Genomic DNA, 13906 nt, shown 5'->3' with positions numbered 1-13906 from the left:
CATTTTACAAATGTAGCGGCTTGTGTGGTGTGGTTTTTTTATTTCATTTTTATCACAATTTTACCTGATATATTTACCTCATGGGTAAATAGGTGTGGTCGCATATAGTGTGTGCTATGTATGAGAACCAAAACTGACCTAGGAAATAGATAATGAATACATTTGTATGATGTTAATCATTCAGGCATGGCCCATCAATAACCGTAATAACTGAGTGGTTTGTATACCTGAGTGTGTTGATGCCTGTGGTGGTGGGGTTCAAAATTGCATTAAAGGGACACTCCAGCAGTTTAGTGATGTGCATAATGTTGAGACTTGCAAGAGAAAGCTGTAACAATTGAAGCAGCAGAGGCTGACATGTCATGACTTTTAGTTATACTCTTGCCTTTTAAAAATGGCTGTGCAGTAGGCCTACCTGCTATTGGCTGTGGCAATATACAATGTGACACATAACATTAGGGGGGACTGCCTCTTTAATAAAAAACAAAATCCCAAATCATTGTTTTAATGCACTCAGATGAATACTCACAACAACCCACTTCACAGTGAGCAGAGTCACTGAAAACTATGAGCTGCTTTCTCCCAAAGCACACCTGTCCATCATTACTTTTGATTGAACTGTCCCTTTTAATCCCCTCGTGTCGGTAGCACGTGCAGTGCGCGCTTTCTCCGTCAGAGGGCGCATTCAAAACTCCGTTCAAAATATATTTATATCTATATTCCCTGAAACTCACATTCTTGGGAGTATGGAGCCACTTTAACGAAAGTGCGGCCACTCTAGTCAAGTTTTACCTTTGCGCGAAATAATCGGCACGTGCGAGCTCGTTCATCCCCCTCAGCCCTCCACTTAAGTCAACACCGCACGAGAAGCCTGGGCACTTTCGCCACACGTTTGTGCTGCTCGGGGGTCGGGACCGCTAAACATCTCCGTCGGAAAGGGAAACGAGGAGAGAAAGAGAGAGAGAGAGAGGGAGAGAGAGGACATGAACGGAAGGGAGGCAGAAATCACAGACATGCCAAGCTGTACACACGCGCAGCAGCGCTATTTTAGGGCGTGCAGAAAGGCGCCAAACAAAGTAGGGTTTACCGGATAAACGTAAACACTGGTGTTTATTATCCCCCCCCCCTCTGGAAATATTTCCGCTGCCGGAGAGCGTTGTTTCGCCCGTGTGTTGTGGAAAAGAGGGTTCCGGCGTTGGGCAAACACTGCCCTGTGTGTTATCTCTTCTTTTCCCTTATTGTTTGCTGTGGATATTACGGGAAGTTCTTGTTTTTTGCATTTTTTTTGTTGTTTTACTTCCGAGGAAAGGTTAAATGCAAATTGCGGTTGGAGACTCCGGGCTTTGGTTGGACAACTAAACAGACTTAAAAACGTTGTGTTGCTTTTTTCTCTCTCCCCCTTACATCGTGTTGTGAGGCTGTGCTGTTTGGTTCACTGAAATGTGAGCCACTATACTGAAGTCGGTACATGACAAAAACCGCTGCATCCAGCTGTTTTGTTAGCCGCTACTGTAACGCCTTTTCTTCTTTTTTTGGGGATTGGATATGCAAAGCAAACTTTTCAAGAATGAAGAGGAGAAAATTCCCGTAGCACGTCTCTGTCGTCTGCTCGCATCGCCGCCGCCGTGTACGCTAAACTGGATCCGTATTTCAGTGTTTATTTCCCCCTAAGCCTTCACTTCCATGTCGCGGAGACGGGAGAGCTGACATGCGTCTGGGATGGGGGGTGTAGCCCGGTAACGCACGGTTGCGAAATCGCCTGATTATCACAGCTGATAGTGAATGATTAAAACGTCCGCGCGCAGGTAAGGAAGCCGACTCGTGCCTGCTCGTGCGCCGTGAAACCTCCAGCTCTCAGCTGCTCCGCCGTAGAGCCAGTTCGAGGACTCGGCTTAAACACTTTGTGTGCGGGGGAGTCAGTCCCCCCCCCCATTTGGAGCCGCTATGGAGGAGTGGAGACAATGCGGGAGGTGGTTGATAGACTGCAAGGTCTTGCCCCCGAACCACCGGGTCGTGTGGCCCTCGGCGGCCGTCTTCGACCTGGCGCAGGCTCTGCGAGACGGGGTGCTCCTGTGCCAGATGTTGCACAACCTCTCTCCGGGTTCGGTGGACCTGAAGGAGATCAATTTCAGACCCCAGATGTCACAGGTGAGCTGCGAACTTCCAACCAGCAAGATGATGGGTTGTTTGATGACACACACACACACACACACACACACACACTCTCTCTCTCTCTTACATGCATTGCTTCTCATTCACACCTTTTTTTTTTTTTTTGCCACCGACATGTTCCATGCATTGTTTGGGAGGTCTGGAATGACATTTTTACAGCATCCCATTCCTGGATTCTGGTCCACAGATATCGACAGATATCACGGTGCACACAGTACACGCCGCAACACACACAGGACACGGGTGAAAGGAGCAAGGTGCCATACCGTGCACAGAGAGCTACTGCCACACCTCGAGTTAATCACACCTCTAGAATCTGCATGTTGTTCCATCTTTTCACAAACAAGCGTGTTGTCGTTGAACGTCTCAAGTCTCCCATCAGCAGCACGCTCAGCGGAGCATCCTTTGTGAGGCGGCTCACTGTCAGGGTACGAGGAGGGCACGTTTTACTTTAGGTGAAAAAGATGATAATTGAGTATTATCCAGTCAGACCGACGATAATATTCTGTTTTTCTACTTTTATTGACCTTTTCTGGCGCCATCCGGGTGATGCCATTTTGCCGCCAATCTTCTTGATTTAGTAAACGGTATGGTTTCCCGTTAACCCAAAGCTGAGGATTGTTTTGCTTTTGAAATGTGACCCATGTCTTACTGCAGAAGGGTTTGGAGTAAAGTTCACAGTAAGTCCTGTCAAAGTGGAATAACCATCGTGGTATGTAGTTGGACTCAAACGTAACGTCTACGTGGTGGCACGATGTAGAGGGTTTGGAATCTCAGTCTCGATGAAGCTCCCGCTCTCCCCTTGAGCTCATTCATGTTTCCAAAAGCCAACAGGAGGAAGTGTCTGGTGAACACGGGACGTTTACACGACCGCGGCGGCGGAGTAGAAGTGTTTCTGTGGCAAACGCTCTTATTGATTCATTCAGTCTGCTCTGAAGTACCACTGAGCCTTCATTCACTGTACGGTGACAGAAGTCTGGGAGCTGGCACTGTGACTGGATCAGGACTGCCCCCCCCCCCCCCCCCCCCCCGCCTGCACAGTGTTTTCCAGGTATCCTTGTGTCAACAGAGCAGTTGCCTTCTGACAGCCCATTCGTCTGATGGTCTTGGCACACCGTGACCCGTTTCTGTCACAATAACCCGAGTGTGTGTTGCATCTGTCTGTCTGGCTTTCACTCTGCGTCGCTGGCTGCCTCTTTCTTAGTAAGTACTTCTTGTTTTCTTTTCTGTATGGTTCGAGGAGTAAAACTTCCTGTAGAGTCCATCTACAGAAATGCCATCCACACTCGGTTCTGATGATCCTTTAAACCCTGAACGAGCAGCAGAACACAGGCTTTGTGACATTATCCGGAATTGGCTTCCAGTTGAATACTTGCGTTTGTGTGTCTGCAAATGTGGTTCTGTATCGTTTTGGACCAAATCGACCGATAGTTGATTTTTAAAGGCCGATATAATAACGATAGTTTGGCGGCAAAGAGCCAATAGCCGATAAATGGGCTGATAACGATCAAGGGCCGATAGTTCTGCGTTATATATTAGAGAGATATATGTTTTGTGGGGATAAATAACCTGAAAACGGGGTCAGATATGACTCGTCCATCAGATGTTTAGATTATGATCAGGAGTTAATCACATGCATACAGATATTTTCAGCTAAAGTGTCCCTGGTCATGTGTGTGGAGCCTCCACGTAAAGCGGTGATGTTCGTCCCCGGCCTCAAGGGCGGCCGCTATCGGAGCCCGGCCACTAAACGGACATTAAACACAGAAGAGGGACCGGGACGTGGCCCTGGGAACACGTGACGGGCATATCTGTGTTCATAGACTAAATGCTTCCAAAATAACTGACGTTAGTTGCGACTGTAGCCCCAAGTCCTTCTCTCTCTTTTGCCTAGTAACCAGCAGTAGCCGGGACTTATCGGCTCAGAGGCCGCTGACTTCCCTGATTACGAGATGAGAGAGAGGTCTGGATGGCACGCTTTGATCCGCCCACTAATCCCGTGCTCCCGGTCCCACTGTGTGAATCCTCGGCGAGGGTGGAAGTGTGTGTGGGGGGGGGGGGGGGGTAGTCCTTGGTGACAAATTGGGTTAAACCAAGTCCTGGCAGCAGAACAGTAGTGTGTGATTTATAATAAGCAAAAAGGTCAGAGCGCGTGTGATTCTGCAACAAATGAAGACGAGGTGAAGCGGAGTCCTTCCATTATTTGCTCCTGATTAATGGCTTCTAAAATTGAGTTTTGTCTTGAATATGCCTCGCTTGTTAAACAGTTAGTCTCGCTATGTTTGACTCAGGTGCTAACGTATATGTTTTAATGCTGTGCGACCTCTAACACTCAGTCAAAAGGGATGTGCCTCTCCTTTTTGTATTCTACTGACCCACTAATTCTACTCAGCGGCTGCTGTTAACAGACCCTAATCCCAATTTACACATTGGCAATGATCCCAGTTGGTCCTCCGGTGCATTACCTGTGTGCCGTAGTGCGTTCTGTGGAGCTCGGAGGGAAGTCGTAGCGGCAACACTGAGAACATTTTTGATGGAGAGCGTCCATAAACATCTGAATCTGTGACCGTTTTGCCACATGTTGAGTGTGCACACCAACCGTAGCTTTTTTTTAAGGGTTTCTAACATGAGTTTTATGGTTTGAGATTTTTAACGTTTTTCTTTCTTTTTAGGGCGGAGGTTTTGGCGAGCAGTTTGAGACTGTTAAAGGGTGCGTTTGATTTGTCCTGCTTGGTCCTGGGTTCAAACACAGAAATGTCAGAAAGGAGGCTTTCTGTGTAGAGTTTACATGTTCTCCTCACGCGTGTGCGTGGGTTTTCAGTGCTGATTGATTTAAAAATGAACTGACATTAGTTTTAATAATCGATAACGTGTAAAGCAGAAACACTGCTGCTTCTTGGGAGGATGTGCTGTTTTTTTCCCTCTGTTTTGTAAAAAATGTCCACTGAATATATTTGTAGTTTTGGCCAGTTAATGGTAACTGACATATTTGGTAAAATAATCATTTGTTTTCCACTCTGATGAATCTACTGAATAAATAAGGGTGTGAATAAAATGCATTTGAGTGGCTGAAAAGTGGAAAGGTGTTGTTCCAGCTCACAGTGAGGAAGTGTGTTGTATATTCATGGAGTAAAGGATGAAGCACTGACCTGTAAATACACAAGTAACTGTTCTAGTAGTAAATATCAATGTAGATATTTTTACGTGAATGAGAAGCAGTTTTTCTTACATAAACTGTGAGCTCACATGTGTCTCTGCCTCATCGCTGAGAGGAGGCGTGTGAAGAACCTCCTACGAAGAAGCCGTCAAAGATGACCTTCATCGAGGCGGTCAAATACTGTTTTTAAATGATGGCGAGGCTCGCCTCCTTAACTCAAGGCCGTGAAAGGATGGTTAATGAGCGCCGGTGCTTCGGAGCTCCAAAGTGTGTGTGTGTGTGTGTGTGTACACATCCAGAATCCAGCGCCTCGGGCTGCGTGTGAAAGACGAGACCGAGCTGTGCTCTCTGAAGCCTTTTGTGTGTTCTGCGGTGTGTTTTTTTTCACTTAGCTCTTCTCATTCTTTTTTTTCTTCTTGTTAGTGAGGTGGTTGTGAATGCCTTTGGGATGACTCAGGTGTGTGTGTGTGTGTGTGTGTGGATTGCAGTGGAAGTAGAGACGTTACAGCACCTGTGCTCAGACCTGAATCTCTGACGGCTGAGCTCAGAGGCCTCCTGGAGCTTCTCGGTGCTCCGCAGGACTCCAGGTCTCACGCGGAGCTTGCCGCTTGCACTCACAATAAGCCAGAGTGCTTCCTCTTTGTCCGGCTCCCACCGGAAACATTGGCTTCCGCCGGCAAGTTACAGGAGCTGGTTTGAATATGATTTATTTATTTCATAAAGTCTGCTATTCATACTACAAGCCGTGATTGAATGAACAATGCAGCACCAGCGTGATGGTGAGGTTACATTCACAGTGGACAGTTTTGACTATTTCATCAGGGCTGTGGAGGGGCCAGAGAATCCGTCTGAACCAAACTTTCAAATCCAGACAACCGCTGTCAGAAGAATCCTCATGTATTAACATCATATTCCAACAAAAATCTATGTGATAATGTGTTCAGTGTAAGTATAAAAAATAAGAAGTTGAGCGTGCAGTTCTTCTTTATTTACTGCTTTAGCTTTGTTTCCCAGCAGCAGCGGCAACGCACCGGTCGTCATGTTTGTCTCTGTTCTGAGAAGAACCTTTTCGGTTCTGGTTTGGTCTCCATCAACCTTTGAGAAAAATATATCTGGCTCTTTAGTATTTTAGCTTTTCAACTTTCTTCAGTACCTATGTGTTGTAGACGGAGTGTTTGGAAGGAAGCGCTGACGAAACGGAACTTATTTGTACTTAATTGTTCAGACATTTTTGTTCATTCATTAATTTAAAGGAGTCGAGGGGTGTTCAAAGTGTGTGTTTGAAGCTATTGTTTCAAGTGATAATGATAAAAGTAATATTAATTGTTGAAGTATATAACACTCATTGAAGTAGTATTTATCGTTGGAAGCGTAAAGCCCAGATTTCAGGGCTAAGCCCCTGGATATTAAGTGACTGAGCCGCGTCTCAAAGAGCTCTGCAGGGTTTGAAATGAGATCAGAGGGACTGTGCGAACCACTAAAACGACATGGTAAATGCTTTTGTTTGTGTGGGGAAGGGGTCGGCGACTATACTGTAGACAACCACCCACCAGTGCCTCCCCCCAAGGGTAATTTAATCTCTGCATTCTGTCAGCGCTGACCCCGTGACCCCAGCGTGTGCCGGATGCAGGTACTACTGCTAATGGAGCTCGTTAGGGACACGTCCCGTGCTGCACAGCTGGGGCGTTGCCACTGGAAGCTAATGGGATTGACATGGGGGGGGACCAGGTCTGGGTTTTCCTCACCCTTTGTGTGAGCTAATCCTGCTCCTAGGGTCACGGACAGCATTTTAACTGTAACTTTTGATATTCCTGTGGCTTGTGTGTTGACATTTCCACAACTGGCACCAAAACTGTTATTTCTTGAGGGGATGGAAATGGCCTTTGTCTTAACCTTCCAGGGACGCAGCAAGCAGTGCGTCTTTCACACTGACCTATGAACAGTTCAGGGGCAGTAGGCTGTATTTAACTCTAACTATCAAACAATATATAAGATGTATATCTTTTTTTGTCTGTCCGTCAACCGTCAAAAATTCTAAATATTATCCTTTTATCTGTAGTGGTTGTTTGCATAGAAACACAATTCAAAATATTAGCAAATAAAAGATTGCATTTTTATCATGGAAGAAGATTGTTGGCATTAGCAGTTTTAATTATGAAGTTAAAGGAAAGTTAAACGGATCTTAATTCCCTCGATATTATTGCTGTAAAAACATCTCCTTCAAACAACTGTATTTAGTCAAGTCAGCTTGATTTTGCAAGATTACATCGGATGTGTCATGATAATGTCATAATGCACCTTCACCCAATACAAATGTTTACTGAATAGAGAACGACTGCATCATAGAATAACTCAATGGAACCTCCGTACGTTAGCTGTTAGCTCCGGTGCTGCCAGCGTTACTAGCTCTCCTGATGATTTTTGTCTTAGAGTTGTTCATAATGTAACATTATCAGGATCGGCCACTAAAAAGCATTGATTGTTATTATTAATGAATATCGTCCGTTAAACGATCAGCAGTAAAAGTTAAACTGCAGTATTAATCCACCGCTCACATACGTGTCGAACCGCGAGAGAGGATCCTTACAGATCAACTGCGGTCCATCACACCAGGAATGGACCTGGTCAGCAATATGATAATCATAACCAACAGGAATGACGGCCAGAGCTATGAAAACATGAGCCAGGTTGTTAAAATCCATGAATGAATAAATTATAGTCCTTTTAATCCCAGGGGTTGTATAAGAGGCCATAGCTGTGTATTGATCTGGAGGGGATCGTACCTCTCTTCACACTGAGGTAAGATTACATAACAGCAGTATTCCCCGAGCTGGTAGGAAGTCCGTGTCCTGTTCACGGTCACTTGATCAGGGCGGATGTGGATGCCTTGCAACAGGACGGAGCTCGAACTTTGTCCAGTTTAAGGACAGTCTTGGCCTAAAAGTCAGAATTTCCTCTCTTAGAATTTCCTCAGCTTCTGTCCAGCTGCTCCTGTTTAACTCGTGACACTTTCTTGTAAGCTGAAAAGGAATTTATCCTCTTAAAATAAAGCTTATCTGTGGATTCATGCCAATTCCCTAAACTGCATCCACGTTTCCTTCACTTGCGTTTTTCTCCTTGCGTCCTCGCTCTGAAGGCTGCGATGAGAGACGGCGGAAAAGCTGTGAGGACAGGGCAAAGTGAGGAAACGCCTTTTCTGGAGAAATGAGACGCGCTTTCTTCCCAAGCGACGTCCGTGTTTGTTGACGACGAACAGCTGGATCAGATGGCTGCTGTTCCAGCTCTGTGGCAACGTCTGTTGGTTTTGAGTTTGTTTTTGCATCTGTATGCACTGTCCAAATATCAGCAACAATATGATACGACTGTTGGGCGGTGGGCTTGTAATGTGTTTTCAAAACGGTCTGTTCAGCTGCAGCTTCCAATCACTTATATATTTCCCAAAAAGGGGGCGTGTCTGTCCGGTAAAAGTCTTGCTCATGCGTTCCCCGGGCAGCCTCCTCTTTCCTCGCTCCAAACAGAAGTAAGAGCGTTGGGAACTGCTGTTCTCAGCTGTTCAAACAGAGCATCTAAATATCCTTAATGTCTTAAGAGGAACAGTGTTGGGACAGCTGAGATGTGCTTACAGGTGTGTTCATACCTCTGTGCTGCTGGCTTCCACAGTGCAGTGGTCGTTTGACATTCAGCACATGAAAAGATTGGGTGAGCATTGAAGAAGAGATGTAAAAAAAAATATATACTTTTACTGTTAATTTTGATATGTTACTTAAAATAAAAGACTTCCTTTACTTTTCCACAGTGCTTCGTGGTTACTATAAACCTCCACCGTTTACAGCTATATCATTGTCTAGTGTGGATATCCAGGTGTGAACATCTGTCTCTTTGTAAAACAACTTAACACATTTAGATCTATAGCAGGATGACGCACACGAAGTACGTCATGACATTTGAGGAACTGAAACCCATTATTGTCTTGCATTTCTGTGTAATTAAAGCAGAAACAATGTCAACTTTGACAGCAACTGAGTAGAAAAAAAAGACAAACAATGCCGTTGAATCACTTAAAAAAACAACAACAAGGAGAGGAGATGAGTGCTCTCTTAGCCCGTTCCAAAAAGCAGATAAAGGACTGCACCGCAGAGATTATTCTGTAATTTAGCAAATTCAGCCTTCTTACTTCCTGGTTCCTGGTTATTTTAATTAGGGGACGAAGAGAAGAGGAAATGGGACTTGTGCAAAAGCACCTGCCGGACAATAAATTGATATTTTGTCGGACTTTACTCGAGCGCTTTTTGCTTTTAATACATAATCAAGTGGTAGTTAACATTTCGACCCCTCCACCACAGCAACATCCTGCTCTACGGTTATTGTTTAATAGATACACGGGTGAAAACTAACTTTTATTGACTCGCTATTCATATTGCCATGCGATGCTATGCTGTCATTGATCTCAAAGAGGGAAATATTCCATTCAGATGACGAGGTGTGCCTCAAAGCTTTCAGCTCATGTAATGTGCACATTCATTAGTGAGATAGCATCTCCCAATCAGCCATAAGCTTTCGTGAAATTAATAGATGTAAAGGCATACAGAATGCACAGCACCGACATCAATGGGAGAGCGGTTTCGTAGTCGTTGTATAATGCAGCAGTCGAATGAATCGCGTGCTAGTTGAGGTCAATATTCATTCATTGTAAATGAGTGGTCACACGTACACTGCTGCTGTTGTGCAGGGCTGCCGCTCACAGACGGATTACTGAACGGGCCAACTGGGCACAGGCCAAGGGGCCCCAACAGGTTTGAGGGGGGCCCTAGGCCCGAGCTTCTGTTTGGAATTACTGCTAATATTTCTTGTTGGGAAGTGCCAAAGAGACTCAAAACTACCACAGAGATGCACAACAAGCAAAAAGAGACACAAAACGACCACAAAGAGACACAAAAAGCCCACTATGTGATGCAAAACGACCAAAGAGAGACGGGGGGCCTCAGTGTCTGTTAACATTTATTGTTGGGAGGTCACAAAATGACCAAAACGAGATGCAATAGGACAACAAAAGGCTGCAGAACAACTAACAAGAGATGAAAACGGCCGACAAGAGACACGACACTGGCAAAATGAGACACAAAATGCCAACGAAGAGACACAAAACTTCTACAAAGAGATGCAAACTGACCATAAGTATGTCTCTTTGAATCTGTGGCTCCAGTTTGTTTAGTAGGAGGGGTGTGGGTCTGTGCTCAGGGGCCCGTTGTCTCACAGTCCGTCCATGCTGCTGCTGGAAGAAGCAGAAACAGGAAGTGGATGTGGAACTCAAACAAGCCCCCTTTATTTCTCACCGCCTTCAAACACGAGCGGTGAACACTCGGCTGCACACGGGCCCCAATGTGAATGTGGGCCGCGTGGGCCGTGATGTGACAATTCGGGCGGAAAGGCTGCCGCGGAACAATCGAGGGGTTGAGTTCTGAAGCCGCCAGAGTGCACGTGTTGATGTGTGGGCGTGTATTAATATCACGGCTCGGTTTCATCCACAAGAGGACTGTTGAACAGCGAAGTCGAGCGCTGTGGGTGGACGGGAGTCTGCAGGGATTTGATCTCAGGTTAAACATCATCACATTTGATAAACTCTCAAATATCAGCTGGCCTCAAATGTCCTATCACATTTGGTACAAATGACAAAATCTATCGCTTCAGCATGTGAGGGAAAGCAATTAATGTGGGACTACACGAGATGAAGTTTTTTTTTTTCTTTTTTTTTTTTTGTATTATTACACATCTAAAAGGGAAACTAGCTTTGGCAGAAAACAGTAATTACAGCAGATGGAGCACAGTGCTTCTGCCCAGTGATGCACGTTTTTAAACCATATTGCAAAATATCATATTGTTATGTATCATCTCACCCTCTTTCTTTCATTTGGTACTCCGCAGAGGCTTGAATGTGACTCAGCCGATCTGGTGCGACTCAGCCAGGGCCCTGCAGTTTTATCATGTGTATTTAATAAGATAGAAAAAACACAACACTCTTCCCCCCCCCCCCCCCCCCCACCCCACCGAAAGCCTGTGGAGCATTTCTCTGCCTCTCTTCCCTCTTTCTCTTCCCCGCATTCCTCAGGGAAGTCAGAAATGCAAGCGCAGGGTTTTCTGCGGGGAACTCCGGATTGACCTAATCTTTCACACTGAGAGGGAGAGTTTAACTGATGTCATGTAAAGGCAGTTTACAGCTAATCTAGCAAAGAGCATTTCACTGACAATGGAGAGATTTTTTTTCTTCTTCTTTTAAACTAAAATTAGAATTACCTTTTAAAATCTTGCATGTGTCAAAACACCCCATTGGAAGCTCATTCTGTTAGTCTCCTCTCGTAGTTATCTTACCTAACTAACAGTCAGGGGACGCATCACACATTGAGGAAAGCGAGCCGCCATGACAACATGCCACCCTTTTTTCCCCCCTTTTTTTTTTTTTTTTTTTTTTTTTTTTGTGCCATTCTAATAGAGATGGACAAAGGGGATCACGCAGCCTTATGGACGCCGTCTGATTTGTAAAGAGGCTCCATCTGCATAGCGGTTGTTGAGGGTGATTAGCATGGGCATGCGGTGGAATGGAGCCTGGATCCTCCTGGAGCCAGCTACGCTCTGCTGGGCGCCATCGCTCCACAGAGAAACGAGGGAGAGAGAGGGAGAGAGAGAGGGGAGGCCGCGGTTCCGTTCTCTGTAGTGGTGGAGCCAGATGGCTGAATATCTCCCCTGCAGCTCTCCTCAAACCAGGCCTTCGTCCCCTTTAAATAAAAAAAAAAGATTGATTTTGGCACTTTAGTCGTTAATCAGCCAGTCAGTTTGTCCTTCAAAGGGCTTGACTGGCATCTGTCTTCATCCACGCCTGTCGGTTATGACACTTAGCCTGTTACGCGGCGAGCCGGTGTCAGAACAGCGCCGTTCGCCGGAGTCTTAATTCAAGTTGTTGTTGTGCTGGCAGACTGATTGTGGCTGCTTCCTGCTGTAGAGAACAGATTAGGATCTGGACCGTGCTCCGGGGAGAAGCACAGCAGCTCCGTGGACACCTCCAAACCCCAACTACACACACACACACACACACACACACACACACACACACACACACACACACACACACACACACACACTATAATACATTAGCAGCCTCTTTCTGGGGGGAAGATAAACAGCTTTATATTTTCTCTATCTCTTCGCCAAAAGGAAATGGATAATACGAACCCTTGTGACGCACTGCCTGGCGGCTAAGTATGGGAGCAGTGTTTATACGTTGCGCTAGCCATGGATTTTTCTCAGGGCCTTTCGCCACAGGAATCGCCGCGTAAAGCGCCGATATCCAATTACCGACGCGCATCGATCGTATCACATAATTGGCTGTGGAACGGGAAGGGCACAGAGGCAGGGTTGCAACGCTCGCGACTCGGTCGCATTAAAAAGGCCAGCGCTTATTGATCCTCTCCGCGGCTCGGTCTCTAGTTAATCATGCAAACAAAGTGGAACAGTGTCGCCGGTTACAGAGGGTGGAAGAGATCGCTTCCTCGCGCTCCACCTTCGGGTCACGGTGCGCTGCTCTGTGATTTGTAATCTAAACCTTCCCCGGTTGTGTTCTTGGTGTTTCGTTACAGCACCAAACTACAGCAGTATTCAGTATTGTTGTCTTCAAATACATTGCATTATTTCAGTTGTGAAATGATTTGGTATTGTAGGGCTGTAATCAGTCCGTTGTATTTGTAGTATCTCTTAGTCTCTTCATCATGTAAGGAACCCCAAAGTAATTATGACATAATGGCAGAAGAATGAAATGAAAGCAAGTTATTCTCGGTGTTTCCCGATGCTGTAACCAGCAGGGGTTTACTGCTATTTATCTGACAGTCGGCTGAAATGATGAATCTAAATGATAACTGTTCCGCTAATCAACTAGTCTTTTCAGCGCTAATGAACTTCACAGTACGGACTTGGTCCTGTGAATTCTATTCTCTTGTCAGGCTATTTATACACATGAAATCAATCAATGACAGATTATAGTCTTTGAGAAGTAATCTTATCCTAATGTTAAATACACTGGCTCCAGTATCTATCTCAAGGGCACTTAAAGCCGTGTCAGCGGGGCGGGGGGGGGGGGGGGGGGGTCCAGTTGAAGGTCGGTCCTTTTAACCGGCAAGACTGTCCTGATCCAGAGAAAACACAAGCACCTTGTCAGTCTTTCACAGACGTTCATTTGTATTCTGCAGGTTTCAGACCAAGTTCTTTTCCCCATTTAATGTATCTGAAATACGCTGCCATCTTGCATACTAATGCCATTGTAATTGTCACTGTTAACAAAAGCCAGGGAGCCCATATTTTATGCTTTTATCCGCTCGGGAAGTTATCGTGCAGACTTTTCACAGCAATTCAAGAAATCCTGTCTGGAGGACCGGAGCGATAAAACTGAAAAGCTTTTGGGAGGAAAAGTAGAAAAAGAGCCAGCGGGAAAAGAGAAATCAGACAAAAGACGCTTCTGAGAATGTACATATTATGTTTCCACTACGTGTTGCAACACTGAAACAAGTTCCTGTGTATATGCATGGTTGTGTT

At 45.6% G+C, this 13906-nt stretch overlaps 1 protein-coding gene across 5 annotated transcripts in view; it reads left to right on the top strand.

Moving 5' to 3' along the window:
• Positions 1-925: 925 nt before the first annotated feature.
• Positions 926-13906, top strand: part of vav2 (vav 2 guanine nucleotide exchange factor) — a 185267-nt gene continuing 172286 nt past the window's right edge. For 3 of the 5 annotated variants that reach the window (XR_012947835.1, XM_076079597.1, XM_076079595.1), the window contains exon 1: positions 928-2148. Coding sequence is in view for 4 of the 5 variants with exons in the window: in XM_076079597.1 (XP_075935712.1) it covers positions 1945-2148 (204 nt within the window). In the remaining variant the exon portion in view is untranslated. Of the gene's footprint in view, positions 2149-13906 lie in introns of all 5 variants that reach the window. The other 2 variants (XM_076079599.1, XM_076079598.1) reach the window with 1 other exon arrangement.

Source organism: Anarhichas minor, unplaced genomic scaffold (assembly GCF_050575085.1).
Source record: "Anarhichas minor isolate MPS153535 unplaced genomic scaffold, ASM5057508v1 ptg000073l, whole genome shotgun sequence".
Taxonomy (NCBI): Eukaryota; Metazoa; Chordata; class Actinopteri; order Perciformes; family Anarhichadidae; genus Anarhichas; species Anarhichas minor.
Note: the sequence above shows the minus strand (reverse complement) of the source record. Positions and strands in the feature narration are given on the sequence as shown.